The sequence below is a fragment of the Pangasianodon hypophthalmus genome, chromosome 30 (genome assembly GCF_027358585.1).
Source record: "Pangasianodon hypophthalmus isolate fPanHyp1 chromosome 30, fPanHyp1.pri, whole genome shotgun sequence".
NCBI lineage: Eukaryota > Metazoa > Chordata > Actinopteri > Siluriformes > Pangasiidae > Pangasianodon > Pangasianodon hypophthalmus.
Genome location: NC_069739.1, coordinates 11,811,209 through 11,835,936, shown reverse-complemented (window position 1 = coordinate 11,835,936; position 24,728 = coordinate 11,811,209). Strand labels below are relative to the sequence as shown.

The 24,728-nt window shown below is 39.4% G+C and overlaps 1 protein-coding gene across 1 annotated transcript; it reads right to left on the bottom strand.

The window, feature by feature from the left end:
• Nucleotides 1-4,882: 4,882 nt before the first annotated feature.
• On the bottom strand, nucleotides 4,883-19,190 carry slc30a2 (solute carrier family 30 member 2). The gene is made up of 8 exons (XM_026917732.3): nucleotides 18,621-19,190; nucleotides 13,382-13,590; nucleotides 10,259-10,405; nucleotides 9,912-10,065; nucleotides 9,346-9,565; nucleotides 8,682-8,787; nucleotides 7,169-7,303; nucleotides 4,883-6,939 (listed from the first exon to the last, which is right to left on the bottom strand). Exons 1-8 carry the CDS (start codon nucleotides 18,698-18,700, stop codon nucleotides 6,794-6,796), a joined length of 1,197 nt encoding a protein of 398 aa, XP_026773533.1. The 5' UTR covers nucleotides 18,701-19,190; the 3' UTR covers nucleotides 4,883-6,793.
• Nucleotides 19,191-24,728: the final 5,538 nt, after the last annotated feature.

The window sequence follows — 24,728 nt, the reverse complement described above, 5'->3', positions numbered from 1 at the left end:
GACTTTTTGTCCTGATCTTTTATTTCCAACGTTAATAGTCTACTGTGTTTTGGTGGTCGTACGTTTGTCCACTTATTTACTATCTGATTGGTCGTCTTCTTTGTGATCCCATTCCCTACAATTTACTCTCTCATATTTTGACACAGAAATGTTGATCTGTCCTTTCTAGTCTCTCATCTCTCAGTCAGAAGAACAATTCTTTACCAAGTGCCGTAATGAAGACACAAAAAGGGAAACATACTTGTCTGGAAAGTTGCTCTGGACCTATTCATATTGTATCCATCATCTTTCTGTTTAATAACCAGCACATTGTGTTACCTGAACCACAGTCATTGATCAGCGCTGAGTTATTGTTGCCTCTCAAATGTAATAGCTTTGAGTGATGAAGTCTGAGGCAATACAGCTGATCACCTGCCTCATTTTTCTCGCCTTTAACTACAGAGCTCAGCAGCTGGAATTGGCTCCTACAGACACACATCTGGACAGTTGCCAGCTACACGAACAGTGTGGTGTTCATTTCAGGCTCATTAATAAGTGAGAGGCTGTGAGATGCCCCTGTTTTCATTCATAACGGTCATTTAAACTCCTTCGTGGGATCAGATTAGCTCATTACATATGCTTTTAATGTGTTTGATGAATCAAATGTGGCTTCCTGAGCATCAGAATTATTTCTTTGGGCACATCGGGGTAAGAAACATCACCACAGAGCAACCAGTTTAGATTTTACAACATTATCTATTTTCCATAAAGTTTAATAAGTTGGATAATGCATAGTGATCTCTTGGGTAAGCACTTACACACTTTTTGTTTTTGGCCGCTTGTTTATTTTATTGTGGTTTACAAAAAGCTCACTTTTTTAAGTGACAGATGATAACATGTAGATACGTATGGTACCACCATAAAACATTTACACAAAGGACTGTTTATACAATATGCAAAATATATATATATATATATACACACATTCACAAGGACTTGGCAGACACACATTAAGAGTATTTATAGTTTTCACGGTAAAACACTGACTTCTAACAGCACAAAAACACAGGACACATCAGAAGCATAACTGATTAACAGACATTCTGCCTTAAATTGAACTTTGGGCTGAGGATTCTTTTTCAGAGGAATATTACTCTTTATGTTGGTGTATTTAGCTGATGTGCTTCTCTCACTAATCTGTTTTGGTTATGGTGCATATTCACCCAATGAATTATTATTGAAATGAATTATTATAAAATCTGAAAGTCTTAATATCAGCTCAGATTTAGCTCCAGAAACACATCTGAAAAGTGACAGGGAAATATTTTAACAGTTCCACCGTCCTGCCGAATTGAGCTCCAAGCAGATGTCTGAACACTGACAATTTCCCTAACGCAAATCCAGTATAAGACAAAATGAATAATCTGTTGTTGAAAACAGATATCTTATACTCTGCTAACACTTTCTGTAATCTTCTACATACATTAAGACATTTCCTGCCAGTGCTGAACATACACTAAGTGCAGCACTATTATAAAAATATTCAAATTTATCTGTTGGTCCATCTTTTATCACTTGTTCATCATGGCATGGTATGCTCAAGTGTTTTCTTGTAAAATATATCCATTTTATCAAAAAGTGATTAAATATACACTAATTAAAGTACTTCAGCAAGACAGTGAGGTCCTTTTATAAGAAATCTTTTGGTTGGCAGTTTTTCCTAGGCTTAAAACAGCACTCATGCAAGCGTGCCTTGCCTCGTTTGGGTATTTCGCAAGTATAGTACCCTTTTTTTCTTACAGTGCAGCCCACAATATCAAAACACTTTAAAGCAGACCTTAAAGCACAATAACTACATGGCAAGTGTTTGCATACTAACTAGAGGTAATGGCCCTTATTCATCAAAGTCACATAGAAATGAGTGCAGACTCGAGTGTGTGGAAAGACGAAGGAATGAATCTGATTGATGAAACAGCTGGACGACATTAAAGCCAGTGGTGATTTGAGCACAAATCATGAATCGGCCTCAATGTGGCTGAATGAGCCACAAAATCTAGCGGAAAGCCTTCCCGGAAGAGTGGGGGTCATTACTACAGCAAAGGAATCTGGAATGGGACGTTCAGTAAGCACGTATAGGTGTGATAGTCCAGCGTCCACATACTTTTGGCCTTACAGTGTACCGTATACATCATTTCCCTCATACACTGTACCTCTGATTTACATGAAACACAGCTTAATTTATTCAGCATGCTACATTTACCAGGTTCCAAGGAAAGAAATAAAGTGGGAAAAAATGAAATGTGAATAAAGCTGAGTTAGAAGTGCTTTTGTTTGAGGTTGCTGTAAAATAACAGCGTTTTTTTTGGTCTCCTTACAAACGGCATAAAATGTGTGTGCAGAGTGAAAACCAGCTGGATCCTGAGCTCGGATCGCTTCCCTGGTTTCCCTCCACCTCCCACAAACACGCAAGTAGGTGGACTGAGTGATGAATTGCCTCTAGGTGTGCATATGTTTGTGAAAGTGTGTGTGTGTGTGTGTGTGTGTGTGAATGGGATGGAGTGGCGTCCCATTCCGGGTGTATTCTCACCTCGGTAAGATCCTGACCAGACTAAAGCAGTTACTGAAGATGAATGAATGAATGTTTAAGGTCAAAATCAGGTGGAAAACTGAACCCTTTCCCACCTCGCCTGCGATTAGCTACGTGAACTCTCACTGCGGTTCTGTTTTTTATTCATTCTAGAACTTGAATAAGTTGAATTAGCTGAAGTTAGATTTAAGTTTAAAGCTTCATTTTAAACATTTCGGTGAGCCAAATGTCCATCCTGAGCAAATAAATCCACAGTGAAAGAACTACTGAGCTGAGTCATGTCTGTGCATTCTGATTTACATTTACAAATTACATGCTGACACTAAACCTGATGACTTTATCAGTTTGAGTTTCCAGCATATGATATTGTGATGATTGATTTTTGCTACAATACTACCGTTTACTTACTGTTGATTATTTAACTGCAAGTCGAGCAATTTTTTTCTTAGTTATAACATTACACTGAAATTTACACACAGTCCGACTAGACACGAGTTTGATCATACAGAAACAAAGATAAATTGATGAATAAGGAAACTTGTTGTATGATCAGATTTGACCTCGACTTTGATGAATAAAGGCAAATGTGACCGAGTGTGAAATGTGTTTGTGTTTAATGTGTTTAATGTCAAGCCTAGAAATTATTGTAAACTACTGTGTCTCTGTGATGCACAGATTATAAACAATAAAAATTTCATACATTCAGGGGTTTTTTTTCTAAAACTCCTCAGTTGCATGGTTAATATTGTACACTTTCTATTCATATAAGGTGCTTGCTACGCCCTTTTAATGATACAAAAATGCTAATATTACCATTAGGGACTTTAATGGTCAATTAACCGCCTTTAGATGTCGCTTGAATGTTTCCTGTTCCTTTTGGGTTTCACCCATTTATTATCTACATTAGCATTTTGATTCAGTCCCTTTAACGGAATAATGCAGGGACACGGCAGCGCTGAGCTGAGCATTGGAATGTGGTAGTCACATCTATTGGAAGTTATGGCAGTGTGGTTGCACTCAAAGCCGACATGAAATCATATGCACTTGGAATGAGTGTAGACATCTCTCCTTATCACATGGGAACAGTTCATCTGATCAGGAGTAATAGTTTGCTAATGCTTAAGCACCAGCCTCGTCCAAATTACTCAGCTTCCCTGTTGTGTATTGCAAGTCAGCAAGCTGGCCGAGTAAAATCAGTCTTGTGACACTCATTCCATATTTAGTCCCTTGAATTTCTCTTAGTTGATTTTTTGTTAGCTTGTACATTGGCCTCAAACCCCGCGGCAGTCGCTCTGAAACCCCACAGCAGTCGCTCTGAAACCCCACAGCAGTCGCTCCGAAACCCCACAGCAGTCACACTGAAACCCCACAGCAGTCGCACTGAACCCTCACAGCAGTCGCTCCGAAACCCCTCAGCAGTCGCTCCGAAACCCCACAGCAGTCGCTCCGAAACCCCTCAGCAGTCGCTCCGAAACCCCACAGCAGTCGCACCGAAACCCCACAGCAGTCGCACCGAAACCCCACAGCAGTCGCACCGAAACCCCACAGCAGTCGCACTGAAACCCCACAGCAGTCACCCTGAAACCCCACAGCAGTCACACTGAAACCCCTCAGCAGTCGCTCTGAACCCTCACAGCAGTCACACTGAACCCTCTCTCTCGCTGAAACCTTCACACTGAAACCCCACAGCAGTCGCACTGAAACCCCACAGCAGTCGCACTGAACCCTCAACACTGAACCCTCACAGCAGTCACACTGAACCCTCTCTCTCTCTGAAACCTTCACACTGAAACCCCACAGCAGTCACACTGAAACCCCACAGCAGTCACACTGAAACCCCACAGCAGTCACACTGAAACCCCACAGCAGTCGCTCTGAAACCCCACAGCAGTCGCACTGAAACCCCACAGCAGTCGCACTGAAACCCCACAGCAGTCGCTCTGAAACCCCACAGCAGTCGCACTGAAACCCCACAGCAGTCGCACTGAAACCCCACAGCAGTCGCACTGAAACCCCACAGCAGTCACACTGAAACCCCTCAGCAGTCACACTGAACCCTCTCTCTCTCTGAAACCTTCACACTGAAACCCCACAGCAGTCGCACTGAAACCCCACAGCAGTCGCTCTGAAACCCCACAGCAGTCGCACTGAAACCCCACAGCAGTCGCACTGAAACCCCACAGCAGTCGCACTGAAACCCCACAGCAGTCGCACTGAAACCCCACAGCAGTCACCCTGAAACCCCACAGCAGTCGCACTGAAACCCCACAGCAGTCGCACTGAAACCCCACAGCAGTCACACTGAAACCCCACAGCAGTCGCACTGAAACCCCACAGCAGTCGCACTGAAACCCCACAGCAGTCACACTGAAACCCCACAGCAGTCGCACTGAACCCTCTCTCTCTCTGAAACCTTCACACTGAAACCCCTCAGCAGTCGCTTTGAAACCCCACAGCAGTCACACTGAAACTCAGCTTTCGCTATCTTCCTAGTCTTCTTGCCTGTGGACTTAGAGTTGCTAGAATTGTTCTGAAGAAGTGTTTTGTCTTGCAAAACACTAAAAATCTAGAAATGTACACAGAAAAGTATATATTCATCAAAGCTGCGTAGAAATGAGTGTGGATTTGAGTGCACAGAACAATGCATGAACAAATTCTGATAGTCTGATTGTGATTTGAGCGCGAATCATGAATCAGCTTCATGTGTGGGAATCGATCTCCTGCCCACTAGTTGCTTACGTACATGCAGATATTTACCCTCATATCAGTTTACAGGAACCACACGGTAATTTATGCAGGAATTGCTATAGTGGTTCAAATAGAAGGAATTCATTCAACAGGCTATATTTCATAAATCAAAGATTTAAGGAATGATGTAAATAGAGAGGGCAAAAAAAGATATTTCTGTAAGGCTGAGTGAGATGTGTTTATGTCCTAGTTTGGAGCAAATAAAGATGTTCTTTTTGGGGGGAAAAAATTGCATGAAGGTACACATCAGATGAAAACTGGATGGTCCATGAGGTCTTTTGCAATCCTATATAGACTGTTATAGACTTATTTACAGCTTTATTCATAAATATAGGTAAGCAAAATGCTGGTGGAGCTCTGAGATGCTGGACAAAAATAAAATAAAATAAAATAAAAATAATCACATATTATACGCATCACAGTTCTGAATGAGGAGGTGTTAAAATGACAGATGTAACATGACTAAAATAAACAAATCCTTCAAATAATCCTAAAAGAAATCAATCAAAAGTCAGAATACCAAAATAAATTAAATCCGCAGTAAGCTAAAAAATTTGAATTAAGAATTTGCGATGATGTCCAAGCGTCTTTGAATGGCTTGAGCATGTGGTCCTCATCCAGTGCAGCTCCATGACGCTTCTTGTATGTAAATACGCCTGTTACTCATTAGAAGGAGTAATGAGCTAGATCTGAGCCCTGCAATTAACATTTACAAACTACACGCCTATGGAACTACATTTTAATCAGGTTTCTGTGTGCACAGGTCTTAATGATATTTGTCATTTTTTAATGTTACTACTTATACTCCTCTACTTACTTGCTGTAATTATTGATTATGCTGATTTTAATTATTTAATTTCAAATCAAGCATCAAATTGAACTGCACTCCAACGAGGTGTGAGTTTGATCATATAGATATGCTGAACATGAAATCGATTAACAAGGAAACGTCATTGTGTGCGCTGGTTTTCCAATTTGACCCTATACAACTTTGATGATTAGGGGCCATTGTGTCCGATCTCTGTTTGAAAGTGGGAAAAGAAAACAGCTTCAAGTGTCGTGTTGCTTCTTACAACATGGTCCAACGATGTAAAGTATCAAATATTAATCTAGGCCTTGTGGTTCTTTTGAGGTGTTCAGTAGAGGGCAAGATAGCCGTTTATTGCCTCTGTTTGGTAAAAGACAATGCATATTTCTCTTCAACACTCCAGAATATTGACACTGGGTGTGAACAGCTTATTATGGGAAGCTGGTTAAGTGTATATGTTTTTAGGAAAACTTCAATAAAGCAGAGGAAATGTGAGAGGATGGCAGTATCTCTGCATGTATGTATAACAAAGAATACTGATGTAAAAAGTGCCTGCTAATGCACCAGCAGTATTTCTGGATATGGACCCCAACAAAGTCAAAAACAATGTACACGTGTTTTGGACAGGCCACTTCCAGGACAGCTTTCCTCACCGGATGTTCTTGGTGATATTAGTCCATGGGATCCTGGCACATGGTGCAGTAGGCCATGTCCTCACTGTACGGCTCTACCTGGATGGTGGTGCTGTAGAAGCCAAACTTAGTCTGCAGGAGCTCTGTAGCTTCCTTTAGGACACTCTGAGGATCTGCGTTTTCCTCTAATTAAACACAAATGGTGTTTCATTCTAGCAGACATGCAGTTCCCCACTTAGGAACACTTTAGCTTAAATATTATGAACAGTACAAATAAAATCAAAGGAAAGCTAAATACAGTTATACAGTAAGCAAACAGAGAATGGGATTACTGCATTTTACTTTCTCCTGGTTACAGCATTTGAGTTAGATTTAGTAAAATACATCTGTGTAAGTGAAGTACGGGTGTCTTACCGATGGCCACATGGACGGAAACCAGCGTCTGCCCAATGGTCAGAGCCCACAAATGCAGACTGTGCAGGGCCTTTACAGATTTCAGCGATAGCAGCACCTCCTTCACAGAGTTAAATTCAATTCCTCTGGGTGCGCCTGAAAGGAAAGCGCATGGCATGAAGTACTACAAAAAGAACATTATCAGCTAAGCAAACCTTAATTCCTAGGAAGTGCACTGGGTGTATGGTTTCCCAAATTATACTGCTGTTGCTACTGCAAAGACGGCACCATTTGGGAATATTCCTCCTCTCCAAAACTCCCTTTCTACCTGATTTTACAAACATTTTCATTTTTGCTATCTCTATTAGAGCAACACATGCTGGCAGTTAATTAACATCTTGTTCACATTAGATACTTGTAAATGGTTTATTCACTATGAATCAGACTTTATTCAGAGACATTTATACTGATTCAGAATTTGGGATCTGTTGTGTGAAAATGATTAATAAACGCATCATCAGTTGTGACAATATGCAATAAATGCTTTGTTAAGACCTTGTGTAGCTTATTGAGCATGAAATAATCATCTAAACTGATCTCTTATTAGTCTCTAATTGGCAACATGATATCTGTAGATTCTGGGTAGCATCAGGTGACCTGCAGTTCATTACTTTTAGCTGAATTAGCCACTAATATTACAACAAGTAGTATTTTAGCCTTCACTAATTAGAACTGGAGAAGGTGAAAGCTAACACATGCTTCCTCTGAGACACATGGGCAGCATAACACACTCAGAGGAAAGTGCGATCTGCCCTCTTCTGCATACATGAGCTCACAGGCATGATGATTGGCTAGCATCACTGTGATTGGCAGGAGGGAGACAGTATGCCCCTCCCACCTAGACAGCATGGATAATTTTACTCCTTTGGTGTCTGGCCACAGATGGCCGTGGCATTTTTGGGAATTAAACTCACAATCTTCCCATGATGGGTTTTGTGTTGTGCCGCTCATGACTAAAATAAACAAATCCTTCAAATAATCCTAAAAAGTCAGTTTTTCAATATCCCAATGATAGTTTTTGTGTTGTGCCACTCAGAACCTAACTTTTTAACATTTTAACTCATCTAAGGGGCCTCGGCTTCTGAATAGTGGAAGATTTCCTGTCATTTAAACACGTTTGTGGTTCAGTGGTTCAGTAGAAGTGAAAGGTCTTCAAGATTATACCATAAATCATCTGACACCATATAAGCGCCTTTCATTACTGTGAGGATATGGACACTCTGCACTCTGTGTCAGGACCACATGCACATGCAGTATCACCATGCAAACGTCCTGAGCGAGGCTCGTCCAAAATATATACTTTTATTTAGAATCCATATCTGGAAATGCTGCAAATTCATTACTGGTGCATTTTCTGCACCTTTTACAGTTGTTGTTGTTTCCTATGTATGAAGGCTCTCAGTCATCCAGGTCATTTTAACTGCCTCAATCAGTGTATATGTTTTACATAAATTGAGCACTGAAACAAACCTACCCTCCATGAGGATGCGGAACACGTCCCGGAGAATGGTGACCGTTGTCCCGAGGACAAACAGAGAGAACAGGAAGGTGCAAATGGGATCAGCTATTTTGTATTCGGGCTGCAACAGAGAAAGCGTTCAGTTAGTGCTCTTTAAAAATGTACCAAAATTTGGCTTTTCTCAGGACCACTTACACACTCTATGGCCAAAAGTTTGTGCACACCTGACCAGCACACCCATATGTGCTTGTTGAACATCCCATTCCAGATTTATTCCTCTTTACTGTTATAATAAGCTCCACTCTTCTGCGAAGGCTTTCCACTAGATTTTGGAGCGTGGCTGTGGGGATTTGTGTTCATTTCTTTGTGCACAGGGGCATTGTCATGCTGGAACAGGTTTGAGCCTCTTAGTTCCAGTGAAGAGAAACTGTAATGCTACAGCACACAGAGACGTTCTCTACAATTGTGTGCTTGAAAATTTGTAGCAACAGTTTGAGGTGGAAGCACACATGGGTGTGATGGTCAGGTGTCCACAAACTTTGGCCATATAGAGTAGCTCTAAAAGAACATCAAAAAAATAACAATTAATTGATTTTATTGATTATTTGCATATAAAACTTTACATTTGCACAAATAGGCCACATTTTGGTGACTGTATGTAGAGATTTGAGGTATTTACCCGTACGTAGATAACGATGGCTGCAACCATCACCCCAAAGCTCTGTAAAAGGTCACCCAAAACATGGATGAATGCCGCCCTGACACTGGTGTTTCCATGGCTGCCCAGGAGGCTGTGGGAGTGGCCATGGCCCACAGGACTCATCCCATTTTCAGTGATCTTGTGATAGCCAGAGTCATTCCCATGAAAAGTGGTGGAGTGATGGAGGATGTACGCCATTCTATAAAACAACACTGCAATCAAAACCACTTCTCTCCTAAATCAACTTTAGAGCTCTTGAGCAGGGAGTTATTCCATGAAGCACACTAACTCAATAAGCCAGGCTTATTTCAACAAGTCTGGTTAATTTTTGTCAAGTTTGGTTAATCAGTTACTATGGCAAGGTAAGCTTATGGACAAACCTGCGTGATCACTTCAGGCAGATCTGAATCAGCGGAAACAGGTCACAGCTAGAGTTTGTTAGTGGAAAGCGGTGAGCATTTAGTCGCCTGTGTGGCCAGCTTCAAATAAGCCTGGATTATATTAGTTTGCTTCGTCGAGTAATATTGCAGTTTTTTTCCACTCACATGATGTTGACTACAACAGCACATCCTGAAGTAAGCAGCATCACTCTGCCCTCAATTTCATAATCATTCTTTACAATTCTCTCAACAGCAAGGTACACCAACACCCCAGTAACTATCCAGATGGACATTATGGATATCAGCGCTCCCAAAATCTCTGTAAACACAAAAAAACCACCACTAAACCAGTGCTAAAATAAACAGTATACACAACACACAACACTGTTATTGTGATTTTCAACAACAGAATGACATTACAGACATGGACACCAACCGAACTATTAACATGCTCAGTGAGTGATACCTCCTGCAGATGTTGGTCCAGAGAGATTTGCTTTAATTCTACTCACCTGATCGGTGCCAGCCAAAGTTCATGGTCTTGGTAGGAGGTCTAGAGGAAATCCACAGGGAGAAAAGACTAACCATCATGCTGCCAAAGTCTGTGAGCAGATGAGCAGCATCTGTCATGATGGCCAGGCTGTGAGCGAGATACCCACCTGCAGAAATGCACAAAATAATGCAGTGACAACAAATTATATTTTTCTGAAAATCACTTTTAAGCATTCAGTATGTTAATTGCAGTTGCATGTGTTTTTCAATCTAAATTAGAATTGGTCTAATCTTTTACATCGATATTGATTGCATTTACAGAAGTTATTACTTAAATACTTAAAGTCTTAAATGATTCTGTCTTGCTATTCTTGTAGCCAATTAATTATGTTGTGGGGGAAATTTTTTATTCTTTCAAGTGAATGCATGACTCTGGAGCTGGCAGTAGGCCCAGAGCCAATACCACAATGTAAAGATGAACAAGAAATGATTACTAAACCAGAATTCCTTAATGGTTCATTTCCTTTGTGTCTCACAGAGAAAACATTTATCTCCCCCAAAGCTGAAAAGTTTCCATTCAAGAAAGAAATTGCATCCAAGTCTCTAAAAGTCAATAAAAAAAAAAAAGGGCTGTCACGAAGCTTGATTTAAAGTAACTGAAATTGTGGCTGAATGTCAGAAAAAATGTGATAGTTCGATTTTGCTAAGAAAGTTACAAAACTTTGTGAAAACTTGAAAACTTTTATTATGAAGTATAAATTATAAAATGAGTTTAATCCATTTTAGAGTAATGTAAAAATGAGAAAAAAAAGGCAAAGGGTCTGAATGCTTTGTGAATACACTGTAAATATTTTACTACATATAATAAAAAATAAATTTAAAAAGATAAAAGACCCAGTAACTTAATACCATGCCTGGTTAAACAAATCTGTTTTAAACTGGATTTAAAAACAGTGAGCTGCTGCATTCAGAACTAGCTGAAGTGTCTGTTTTATAGGTGTAGTGTGTAATTTCACTGTACTGTTCTTTGTATGTGACAGTAAAGGCTTTCTACTTTTTCACCGCAAGGGCAGAAATGTATAAAAAAACAAAAAAAATCTCAAAATTTCTCTCTCTACTGTCATGTGACTGTCACTATTTTGTACAGAAACATAAGAAAAATGCAGGCCGCATACACCGTTCAGCCATAACATTAAAACCACCTGCTTAATATTGTGTAGTTCCTCCTTATGTCACCAAAACATCTCTGACCCGTCGAGGCCTGGACTCCACATGACCTCTGAAGGTGTGTGTGGTATCTGGCACCAAGACGTTAGCAGCAGATCCTTTAAGTCCTGTAAGTTGTGAGGTGGAGCCTCCATGGATCAGACTTGTTTGTCCAGCACATCCAACAGATCGGATTGAGATCTGGGGAATTTGGAGGCCAAGTCAACACCTTGAACTCTTTGTCATGTTCCTCGAACCATTCCTGAACAATTGTTGCAGTGTAGCAGGGAGCATCATCCTGCTGAAAGACGCCACTGCCATTAGAGAATACCGTTACCATGAAGGCGTGTACTTGGTCTGCAACAGTGTTTAGGTAGGTGGTACGTGCCAAAGTAACATCCACGTGAATGCCAGGACCCGCGGTTTCCCAGAAGAACATTGCGCAGAACATCACACTGCTCCTTTTTGGAGATGCTCTGACCCAGGCGTTTAGCCTTCACAATTTGGCCCTGGTCAAAGTCACTCAGATCCTTACCATCACCCATTTTTCCTGCTTCCAACACATCAACTTCGAGATCTGACTGTTCACTTGCTGCCTAATATATCCCACCCCTTACAGGTGCCACTGTAACGAGATCATCCATGTTATTCACTTCACCTGTCAGTGGTTTTAATGTTATGGCTGATCAGTGTATAGCCGAGTGAAAAGAAACATAGCTGTTTTTATACTGTGCGTCTGTAGGAATCATGTCACGTTTGTGTTTATTTGTGCTGTTCCTAACAGCCACTTGGGTATGATATGCCAAATACCTTCTTACAGAAGCATTATTAATGTGCTTACACACCAAGAGATGGAAGAAAAACTGGATTCAGGGATCTTCAGTGCATGACAGCAAAGAAATGTGATTTCCTTTCAGACTCTCACTGGCTTTTTCTCATCGTTGTACACGCAGCCGGTCACAGAGAAAATCACACGCTTGAAAATATTAGATCCTCAGCGATCACTCGCAGAATGAGAAAATGAGTCGGAGGCTGGATAATCGGAGCCAAAAGCGTGTCACTAGACTTCCTAATTTATTATTAGCACTGTATTACATTTCCTCAGTGATTCATCTTCATTAATCCAATATGGGGAGAAATCAGTTACATTCTACAAGACTGGATAAAAAAAAAATTGGCTGTATTTATAACCTGCTACGAACAGCGAAATTTATACTGGTAGTAGGCTTTAGTGGAAAGATAAATACTAGGCCTAATTGAGCAGTACACAGAAGACAGTGTTGCTGAAATAAGTACTGCAGACTCAGGCACATGGTTATAAACCTTTCACCAACAGCAATTAGATTCAGTAGTTAGAATCCATAGGAATTGGGGTCCAACAGTTTGAGACTGTGTTGACAATATGGGATATTTAAATCTGGAAATAAACAGATGGTGTTATAATAAAAAAAAAAAATTAAAATAAAGAAATGTTAAATATCTCAAATATTCAATATTCATGATTTTGCACTATTTGTCATTTTTCAAATCTAAGCAAATCTGTGATCTTGACCATGTTAAATACTTCATACAAAAGGTCAGATTTATCCCTTACATTGAAGCACATGTTCATACGACACTCCAATGGATTCGATAATGAAAATGTTTGTATTAATTTGAAAAAGAATGCAAAATAGCAGCATTTTCGCTAGTGGTCTCAGACCTTTGGACCTCACTATAGGTGTATTTCTCAACGTACCTTTCTGTTAGCAGTTCCTCCCAACTTCCTACATTGAACAATACACGTAAACACACCACATGCCTTTCTGTAAATCACCTCGCCTTCTCTTAATTATTTCGTTAAGAAGGTCTATAATTAAACACACCTAATATGACTAAACACACACAAACTCTCTATGAATAGAAGCTCTTCTTTTAGATAGCAAGCTGACTCTTACCAATCACTTCCCCAATCATGAAGACCAGGCAGACGATAGAGGCAATGTACAGCTTCTTTTTGGCCACCAGCTTATCGCGGTTCTCCTCCCACTGAGCTTTGTTTCCATGGCAGTGGGCTCCGACAGGCCTCTTCATCTCAATGGCCCCGGTAGCGTCCCCATTCTCATACACCTGACTTGGGTAGCTTTCTTTCGAACCAGGAAATTCACTGCAAAAATGAGACAGATGTTTTATACCTACTATGCAAGTTTATATATTCTGTACATATACTGTAGGTCACGAAAATGAGCCCAATCCCCTCCCAAATATAAACCCCAGATGTTTTATTACTGACAATGATCATAAAACAAAACAAGTAGAATAAGTAGATCCATCCAAGTCCTACAGTGAGCCACTTATTATTGAGATATTGCAAAAGCAAGAATTTAATACCGATGGACTGACAGACCGAGGGACGGGCCAATGGCAAAACAAATCTTAGACAGAAAATGGACCTTGAGTTCCTGAACACGAATGTGTAAATAACATCAAACAGAGAGGAAGCTACTGAAGATAACTATTTCAGATATTTGACCTTGCTGTGACCTTCACCCTGTTTGGATCAATTCCAAAAATCTACTCACTTCATCTGCTGGTTACAGTCATAATTCCTTATAAATCCTACAAACATTCAACCACTCGTTCTTGAGATATCACGTCAATGGGAATCTCGGATGGTTTTCCTTGCATGGAAACCTCAAACATGGAATCGCTCCAACATCTAGTGACAGAGGCTTAAACAGTTAACTTCTTTTTATCGGAAACACAACGCTGTCCAGTTTAGCTGTATTACCCTGGACCACTAAAACACCAGATGTTGATAAAATCCATGAGAACCCCACCAACATGATGTTGTAATAGATTTAATCAGTGTGACATGGGAATACACATCAGAGTGGAATGAAATGAGCAGGGGCAGTAGCTGCTGAGTCTGCGTTTTGGGCTCTCCGTCTCACCGCTGCATGCGTGCTGATGGGAGAGACTCTATGATGAAGCTAATGGAGTGGAAAAGGGCAATCTTGCCTCAGAAGAGATAAGCACCCCCAACACACACACACACACACACACACCTCTCTCACGCCTTCACTGCCTGAAATGAAGCAGCCAAGCGGGACACAGCCTCAGTTTAATCACCCCACAGGGAGTGACACGCATGACACAATCCCACCCCACCACCCCACATACCCACATGCACTCCATATGCCCTGCTTATCCACAGCACATGCATCCTCACCTGGGGCAGTTCTTACTGAAATCAAACCGCGACTACGTTGAAACCTTTTTTGAGTTTACACTTGGGTGAATACGCTATATCTCCTAATAGATCAGAAAGAACATGGAATCCCTCGTGCACTACTCCTGAGTTAATTAAAGAAAATCTCCAGAAAGTGAAATCGAGGTAATTGAGTGTGCATGTTTACTTCAGCAGACTCACAGCCAGCAAGGGATATAATCATATTCATAAAAAGGTATCATGCATTTCATAGAATTATCATTTGAACAATTTCTCTTTGTGTACATGTTGGAAACTGTACACTGACACTAAAACAAACAAACAAACAAACAAATAAATAAATAAACAGGTCATTACTGTCACTCAGTAAAGAACCTCCTGCTCGGTTTTGATTGGCTAGACTCTCCAGCCCGGTGTGGTCGGTGGGCGTGGCAGAATCACACCTGATAAGAATTTGATCATTATGGTGAAGAAACCCTGATTCTTCTCTGCAGTTACAGCTATCCAGCAGACTTGTCTGTGTCTGTATGACTGAAAAGAGCAGAAGGCGCGCGTACAGACAGGAAGCTTTAACCCTGGGAGCTCACGCGCGGGGAGAGGAGTCGCTTTTCATGTAATCATAATCACATCTCGGGTCATGTTTATCCAAATAACAGATGAATAAAACGTTTATCCAAATAACAGATGAATAAAACGTTTATCCAAATAACAGATGAATAAAACGTTTATCCAAATAACAGATGAATAAAACGTTTATCCAAATAACAGATGAATAAAACGTTTATCCAAATAACAGATGAATAAAACGTTTATCCAAATAACATAGATGAATAAAACGTTTATCCAAATAACAGATGAATAAAACGTTTATCCAAATAACAGATGAATAAAACGTTTATCCAAATAACAGATGAATAAAACGTTTATCCAAATAACAGATGAATAAAACGTTTATCCAAATAACAGATGAATAAAACGTTTATCCAAATAACAGATGAATAAAACGTTTATCCAAATAACATAGATGAATAAAACGTTTATCCAGATAACAGATGAATAAAACGTTTATCCAAATAACAGATGAATAAAACGTTTATCCAAATAACAGATGAATAAAACGTTTATCCAAATAACAGATGAATAAAACGTTTATCCAAATAACAGATGAATAAAACGTTTATCCAAATAACATAGATGAATAAAACGTTTATCCAAATAACATAGATGAATAAAACGTTTATCCAAATAACATAGATGAATAAAACGTTTATCCAAATAACAGATGAATAAAACGTTTATCCAAATAACAGATGAATAAAACGTTTATCCAAATAACAGATGAATAAAACGTTTATCCAAATAACAGATGAATAAAACGTTTATCCAAATAACAGATGAATAAAACGTTTATCCAAATAACAGATGAATAAAACGTTTATCCAGATAACAGATGAATAAAACGTTTATCCAAATAACAGATGAATAAAACGTTTATCCAAATAACAGATGAATAAAACGTTTATCCAAATAACAGATGAATAAAACGTTTATCCAAATAACAGATGAATAAAACGTTTATCCAAATAATAGATGAATAAAACGTTTATCCAAATAACATAGATGAATAAAACCTGAACAGTTAATAAAGTTAATAAAGTAGGGATAAATTTATCAAATAAAAATGTATATCCTGGATTTATATATTTCTGTAAAGCTGCTTTGTGACGATGTCCGTTGTAAAAAGCGCTGTACAAATAAACCTGAATGGAATAAGAATATGATTATATTTATGTATGTATTAAAAAGTGAAGAATTAATCTGCACCCATAGGGAGATGCATGGAAAAGCTCTTTCAGTAGTTTTTCAGTTCTGTGAGTGTCTTTCTGCAGATGTTCATCATGAGAGGGAGAGATGAGAGACATGGCAGTCATGCAGAGGATGCTTTATAAATAAAGTTGCTAAACATGTATTCATTTCCATTAGATACACTTCTCCTTGCCTAACAGAAGCTCAGTGATTTTTAAATATCACATGGAGCGTAAAGACACTGACTGCAGCCTCCGTTCCACAGTTTTACGCGGCGATTTTCTCAGCTTCAGTACACTTTCTTCACCTGTGCTGTCTTTCTTTATCTCTAATCTATGAAAATATGACATAAAACACACACACACACACACACACACCCTAACAGACCTAAAAATGCCATAAATTAGGAATCCGAAAATTATTCTTTTAATAAATTGCCCAAGAAAGGACATCTTCCCTTTTAACAATTATATAACTTACTGCACTTCTTGCAGATATCTATCTATCTATCTATCTATCTATCTATCTTTCATTCTCATTATATATATATATATATGCGCAATGATCTATATCCTTATTATAATAAACATATTTAGGAAAATGATTCAGGAGTTTCTATTTTTTTAAACATTTTCATGTTTAAAGCATCAGACATTTTCTAATCTTTTCTAAGCAAGAGTGTCTTTCTTCCTTTGTGAAACTGAAGTCGTGATAAAGCATTATTTTTCTTCCTACTGTGGATTTGTTGTTTTGCAGACTTTATCAATCTGCTATCTGACCATTGTGCTGAAATCTCTTTAACACACGACAGTAAATTCTAGCAAATGTACAGACAATTTCAACTCAGAATGAACACACACTATATATATATATATAATATTATATTATTATATTATATAATCCATGTCCATTCATTATAGTTAACTGTGATGCTTATATAGAAACTGTAACAGCCAGATGTTCTTTAAAGATCTTTTTAGAGAGCATGCATTTTTTTTGTTTTGTTTTTATCGAATTGAATTTTTCAGCCACTGCACCAATCAAAATTTCACTGTTTATTTTCTATTTTTTTTTAAAAAACGAATTATGTTTGTAAAATAGATATCTAGTGAATGTTTCTTCGCCTATTATACGGAAATGTTTGGAGTATTTTATGGTTTTATTATTTAGTTTTTTAAATGAATTCACGTCCAGTGCAGTTTTTATTTTATTTTGTATTTTAAATCTATGTGCAAAAAAAAACAACAACCTTTAAAACACATGAGAGCTTTAAAGCAGGTTTTTTTTTTCCTGATCCTATAATAAGAGGTGAAAAGCCGAGGCCATTTGTCAAGCGCTGTCCAAAAGCAAGTGATGCATGGAAATGAATTTGCTCATTGACACACACACACACACACACACACACACACTTCCTGACCATGCACCATGCAATCTCTGAGAGCACTAGATGAAGGATAAAAAAACACCAACTCAGGGTTGAGTTAACACCACAGGGTTTAAGTGCAGTCTGTAAGCTTGTACTCATCACTGCAGGTGTGGGGTTTTTGCTCTGCAGTCTGCTGCGTCTGTGAATCTGATCCTATCAGCTGCATGTACATCCACACTCATGGACAGTGGGAGGTTTATTTTTCTGCTCAGTCTGGAGGAAAAAAAAAGATCTGTCCCTATCCCTATCTGTATGGTGCAGCAGTGCGCACACTGACAGCTTTTAATGGAAATTAGGCTGAAATCAGTCTAAATTATCAGTGTGTCTAAATTATCCACCAGTTTCACCTGATAACTAAACAACAGACTGCTGGGCTTCGAATAAAAATGAATTCATCTTCAGGAAATGCGTTATTGGAAGGGAATAATAATAATAATAATAATAATAATAATAATAATAATAATAATAATAGTAGTAGTAGTAGTAGTAGATAAAAGATATGGTTATTTAAATTTAGCAATAAAATCTTATTATTAGTATTATTATTATTATTATTATTATTATCATCATCATCATTATTATTATTATTATTATTAATATTATTACTATTATTATTATTATTATTATCATCATCATTATTATTATTATTATTATTTTTTAAAAAAGGCACCTCCACAGGCATTTACTGCAGCTCAGACGTATCCACATGCAGAACTGGAAGGGAAATATTTACCTTGTGAGTTTGAGAGAGTATGTTTTGGTGTTTCTCTCGTGAATGAGGTGAGATTTCTCGGAATTCTCTGCTGTCTCCATGCTCCAGCCTGCAGGTCCCCGGCCCCGGCCCCGGCGCGCGCGCTAATCAGAGTTAAATCAGCAAAAAGGTGTGCACTGAATTTCAAAAGCACCTGTTTTTTTTTTTTTTATCTTTTTTTATATCAGGCAGTAAACAATCCTCCAGTCCATTTTCACAAGTGAAGAGAAATGAACGGGAGCAAATCCCTCCTCATCGATGGATCAAGCAGCTGGGAAAGTTATTAATGCGCCACCGCTGAACTTGACTGGCTTTATTAGAAGAGTCTTTGTGCAAAAGGCGCGGCGCTGAGACGCAGAGAGCCTACTGCGCGTGCACGCGCGCACACACACACACACACACACACACACACACACACACAGGTTTGGCTTACTATCATTGTAAAGACCTTTCTTTACTGTCATATATCCCTATCCTTGTTGGGAAATTTAGGAAATAAAAACATTCATTCATTCATTCTCTCTCTCTCTCTCTCTCTCTCTCTCTCTCTTAAAAAGCAGTCTAATGCACCCTGATTCACTGACTGTAAATGACCAGTGCACATCACACACACACACACACACACACACACACACAGAGAGAGAGCACATTATTACACGATTAAACTGCAGCAGCACTTTTCAGTCTCTTAAAGTGATTCAGAGTCTAAAAGGGGGAATTTGTCTCTCACTTCCGGCTACATGTTACTTCAGTGCTCAGTTAAGGTTTAGAAAATATCTTCTGAGAAGAAAGTGTTCTCTCTTTAGACAGATAAAGCTTCAAGTCTGCAACAGTGCAATTAAGCTTATAAAATATATCATACAGCAAATTATATCAGTTATATTCCAATATATAATTATTGATAAATATTAAGGAATATTTATTGGGCTCTGTTTTCTCCAACGTTAAGGTCATCAGTGGAACATTCTGACCTTACTGTTCAGTGTGTGTGTGTGTGTGTGTGTGTGTGTGTGTGTGTGTGAGACAGATCCAACCACTGCCCTTGCTCCCTTGTTGTTGCTTTTCTGATATCATGTACTTGCCACACTTCTTGTTTTTGGTACACCGAGTCTCCTTCTAATCACTCAGCCTTAAGACTGTCGTTCTGTGTAAGGTATATATGCTCCTGTGTGTCTTCAGTACATCTGAGAGCTTCGCTATCTGAATCTGATGTCTGTGTGTGTCACTTAGCAACTCTCCCCAAGCTTGGATCTGCAGCGTGAACTGCAGCAGCGTGAATCTCATGGAACCATGACCAGGCCACGTCAGAAATCCCAACAGTTCTCTGGGGCTGGTCCGGGATTCCCAGCTGGAGGTAAGCGCACTTTCTTGCTGAATTCACCTCCAGGTGGGAACGCTGGTTATCTCAGGTGAGACTGTGCGGATTTCAGAACTTCTCCTGCAGGCTTTCTGTAGGGATAATTCTAGTGTGAATTATTGACACATGAATCGCATAAGGAACAGCTGAAAGGAGCTTATCCACAACCGGCCAGTGTGACTGCAGGTTTTCATTCCAACCAAGCAGGAGCCACATCTGATTCCACCTGGTTAATCAGTTTAGCCTGGCTTTATAGACTCAGGTTTGAGATTCAGCTTCTGCTTGGTTGGAGTGAAAAGCTGCACGCACTCCGACCCTCTGTGGATAAGACTGGACACCAGAATCAACTGCACCAACATCATAATTATACTAGTACAGGATATTCCATTTACCTGGGAGATACGAAACTGATGAAGTGAATTCCTCCATAGACCACTACAGGAAAAGGGGAAGACACATTTCCAAGAAACACACCCCCTGGACCTGAACACACCCACTGGTCCTGAACACACCCCCTGGTCCTGAACACACCCACTGGACCTGAACACACCCTCTGGTCCTGAACACACCCACTGGTCCTGAACACACCTCCTGTACATGAACACACCCACTGGTCCTGAACACACCCACTGGTCCTGAACACACCTCCTGTACATGAACACACCCACTGGATCTGAACACACCCTCTGGTCCTGAACACACCCACTGGTCCTGAACACACCCACTGGACCTGAACACACCCACTGGATCTGAACACACCTACTGGACCTAAAAACACACCTACTGGTACTGAACACACCCTCTGGTCCTGAACACACCCTCTGGACCTGAACACATCCACTGGACATGAACACACCCACTGGACCTGAACACACCCACTGGACCTGAACACACCCACTGGTCCTGAACACACCTCCTGTACATGAACACACCCACTGGTCCTGAACACACCCACTGGTCCTGAACACACCTCCTGTACATGAACACACCCACTGGATCTGAACACACCCTCTGGTCCTGAACACACCCACTGGTCCTGAACACACCCACTGGACCTGAACACACCCACTGGATCTGAACACACCTACTGGACCTAAAAACACACCTACTGGTACTGAACACACCCTCTGGTCCTGAACACACCCTCTGGACCTGAACACATCCACTGGACATGAACACACCCACTGGTCCTGAACACACCCTCTGGTCCTGAACACATCCACTGGACATGAACACACCCACTGGACATGAACACACCCACTGGACCTGAACACACCTACTGGTCCTGAACACACCTACTGGTCCTGAACACACCCTCTGGTCCTGAACACACCCACTGGACCTGAATGCTGCAGGACAGAACAGAAGATGGTGAGTCTATAAATTTTAGTTCACAGTAAAAGGATTTGTAATGTAGGCAGCCACTGGCATTTTACACAAGACTAGAGTGGTTACGTTTCACAAGTTCTTTTGCAGAACAATATATTTAAGTAGAAGTTTAAAGTTCATGGATGAATTTTGATATTGGCTTGACAGAGCGTGCTAAAAAGTTAAATTCTTGAATGTGCCTTTTAAGTTTTGTGCGAATCCATCTAATATTAAAAAAAAAAAACTTCCATATTAAAAAAAGTAACTAGGGATACAAAACCATAAAGAATTGTTTCCAAGCAAACAATGTTTAATCCAGTTAATTATGGAAAATATTTCTCTTCACAAAATTGGTTTTTGGTGCGAATCCATCTAATATTTCATGTTATAGCTGTTGGAGGAAATGAAGCTCCGCCCCGCAGTGATTGACAGATATGTCAAAAATGTACACATTATGTTACATGGCATGTGCTTGTTTATAAGAGAAACAGCTTGAATAGCGCCCCCCAGTGGCCATTGGGATTGACAACACCATTTCTGGAGGATCAATAAAAGGAGTTTCAGCTGTTTGAGTGAATTAGGCTCCACCCCATTAGAATTGATTGGCAGCTGATGGCCATATTGTTCATAAATCTCAATATCTTTTTTTTGACAATTATTAAGCATTAAATCTCCTCAGTCATTTGACACCAATTTTGTGAAGATAAATATTTTCCAAAATTAACTGGATTAAACATTGTTCGCTTGGAAACAATTCTTTATGGTTTTGTATCCCTAGTTCCTTCTTTTTAATATGGAGTTGTTGTTTTTTCTTAACGCTTCCTAATCAGCCTGATTTTTTTTTTACACAAGCATACTTTGGAGACTTGGAGTTTGTCATTTAAACACAATGTCTCTCCCCACATTAGTGTTTTATGGAATAAAATCCATATGTAATGAGATGTAATCCGTATAATAATGTATTTAAGAAAGAATGGCTTGATAAAGGAATGGTGTTTATCTGGGTTTGGTGAAATATAATGGTGAGATGTACATTTACACCAAGTGTATGACTGCTTCGGTTTGGGAATCTCTTACACAGAATTTATTAATGTTAAAATAATTTCCCCCAAATTCCTTCACCTTCTAGAAGTTCACTGTATATAAAGGTGTTCAGACAGAACTTTACTGATGTAAAAGATGTACAGTGGATATAAAAAGTCTACACACCCCTGTTAAAATGGCAGTATTTTGTGATGTAAAAACCAGTAACATGCTTGCATAAGTTTGCACACCCTTTTATAATGGGGCACGTGACTGTGCTCTGAATTATAAACTCATGTTCCAAAGTAATTATCATACACCTATCATCACTGAAGCGATTCATCACTTCACGAAGTCATCATTCATCACTTCACGGAAAACCGTGAAGGCCATCATCAACAAGTGGAGAAAATGGGGCACCATAGTGACATCACCAAGAACAGGACGTCCCTCCAAAATTGATCAAAGTACAAGAAGAAAACTTATCCAGGAGGCTGCCGAGAGACCTACAGCAACATTTAAAGAGCTGCATGAATATCTGGCAGGTACTGATTACTCCCTGCATGTGATAATAAGCTCTCATATTCTTCACATGTCTGGCCTAAGGGGTAGGGCGGCTAGGTGGAAGCCCTTTCTCATAAAAAAACAAACAAACAAAACATCGAAGCCTTGCTACATTTTTCAAGAAACATCATATGGTCTGATGAGACCTTTGTAGATCTTTGTAGGCATAATGCTAAAAGATATATTTGGTGCAACAAAAAAAAAAAGACAGCTTATCACCCAAAGAACACCATATCCACGGTGAAGCATGGTGGTGGCAGCATTATGCTATAGTTATGCTTCTCTTCAGCTGGAACTGGGTTCTAGTCAATATAGATATAAACCTGCAGGCTTTTGTTAGACAGCAGAAGATGAACAACCCAAAGCACAAATCGACGTCAGTAAAGCAACAGCTTCTGAAGAAGAAGATCAATGTTTTGGGATGGCTCAGTCAGAGTCCAGATCTAAATCCTATTGAAAACCTGTGGAATGATTTGAAGAGGGCTGTGCACAGCAGTTTTGCAAGGAAGAGTGGAATAAAATTGCCAAATCAAGATAAATTGGGAGACTCTGACCCAAAAACACTGAGTGCTATATTACAAGCAAAAGGTGCTTTAACAAAGTATTAGCTAAGTGGAGTGCATACTTATACAGCCAGGTTATCGTAAGTTTTCTATACGGTTTCACTTCCTATATCACATTAAAGGTGGAATAAGATCTGACATGATTTAGTTTGCTTTATTTATTTTTTTAAATCACGAAAACCTACTATTCTAACAGAGGTGTGTAGACTTCTTATATCCCCTGTAACAATTTTCATATTAGAAAACATCCTACAATGAATCAGAGATGTTTCCTTGAAGCAAATGTAAAATGGAATTTGATGTGTGCCATGATTTCTGTAGTCCGTCTCCGGACCAATATATTTTTCTCCTAAACAAGGTAAAAGACATTCGGTTTTTAAATCTGACACAGTTTCTAGCCTGAGAAATTTAAACCAGCCATTTCACCAATTGAAACTACTGAACCAGAAACTTTTTTAAAAGGTATTTTGTCAAGATTTTAAAAAAAAAAAGGTTTCTTTGGTTATACTTTTACATTTTCATAGCTTTATTCATTTAGATGACACAAATAACGGTGTGGTGTCTGTAATCAGTAGTACTGTACAATTATTTTCTATTTTCTACTAAAGTTATGGACACCTGACCATCACACCCATATGTGCTTCTTCTCCAAACTGTTACTACAAAGTTGGAAGAACACAACTGAAGAACAGAAAGTCTTTATATGCTGTAGCATTACAATTTCCCTTCAAACTAAGAGTTCCAGCATGACAATGCTCCTGTGCACAAAGCGAGCTCCATGAAGACATGGTGTGTGAAGGTTGGAGTGGAAGAACTCGAGTGTCCTGCACAGAGCCCTGACCTCAACCCCACTGAACCCCTTTGGGATGAACTGGAACTGGAGACTCCTTACCCAACATCAGCGCCTGACCTCACTAATGCTCTTGTAGCTGAATGAACACAAATCCCCACAGCCACGCTCCAACATCTAGTGGAAAGCTTCCCAGAAGAGTGGAGCTCATTATAACAACAAACACACGGGAATAAATCTGGAACAAGCACATGGTGGCCATTTGTGTACAATAAAAACATGAAAAAAATTTTTTTTTAAAAATGTAATTTTGAGGCAAATTTATGAGTCTACAATTTTTTAAATTATGTATTTATTTAACCACTTTGAATTATTAAATACAGGAAGCAAAACAAGATGATATTGGAGCTTCCTCCTTCATCCGT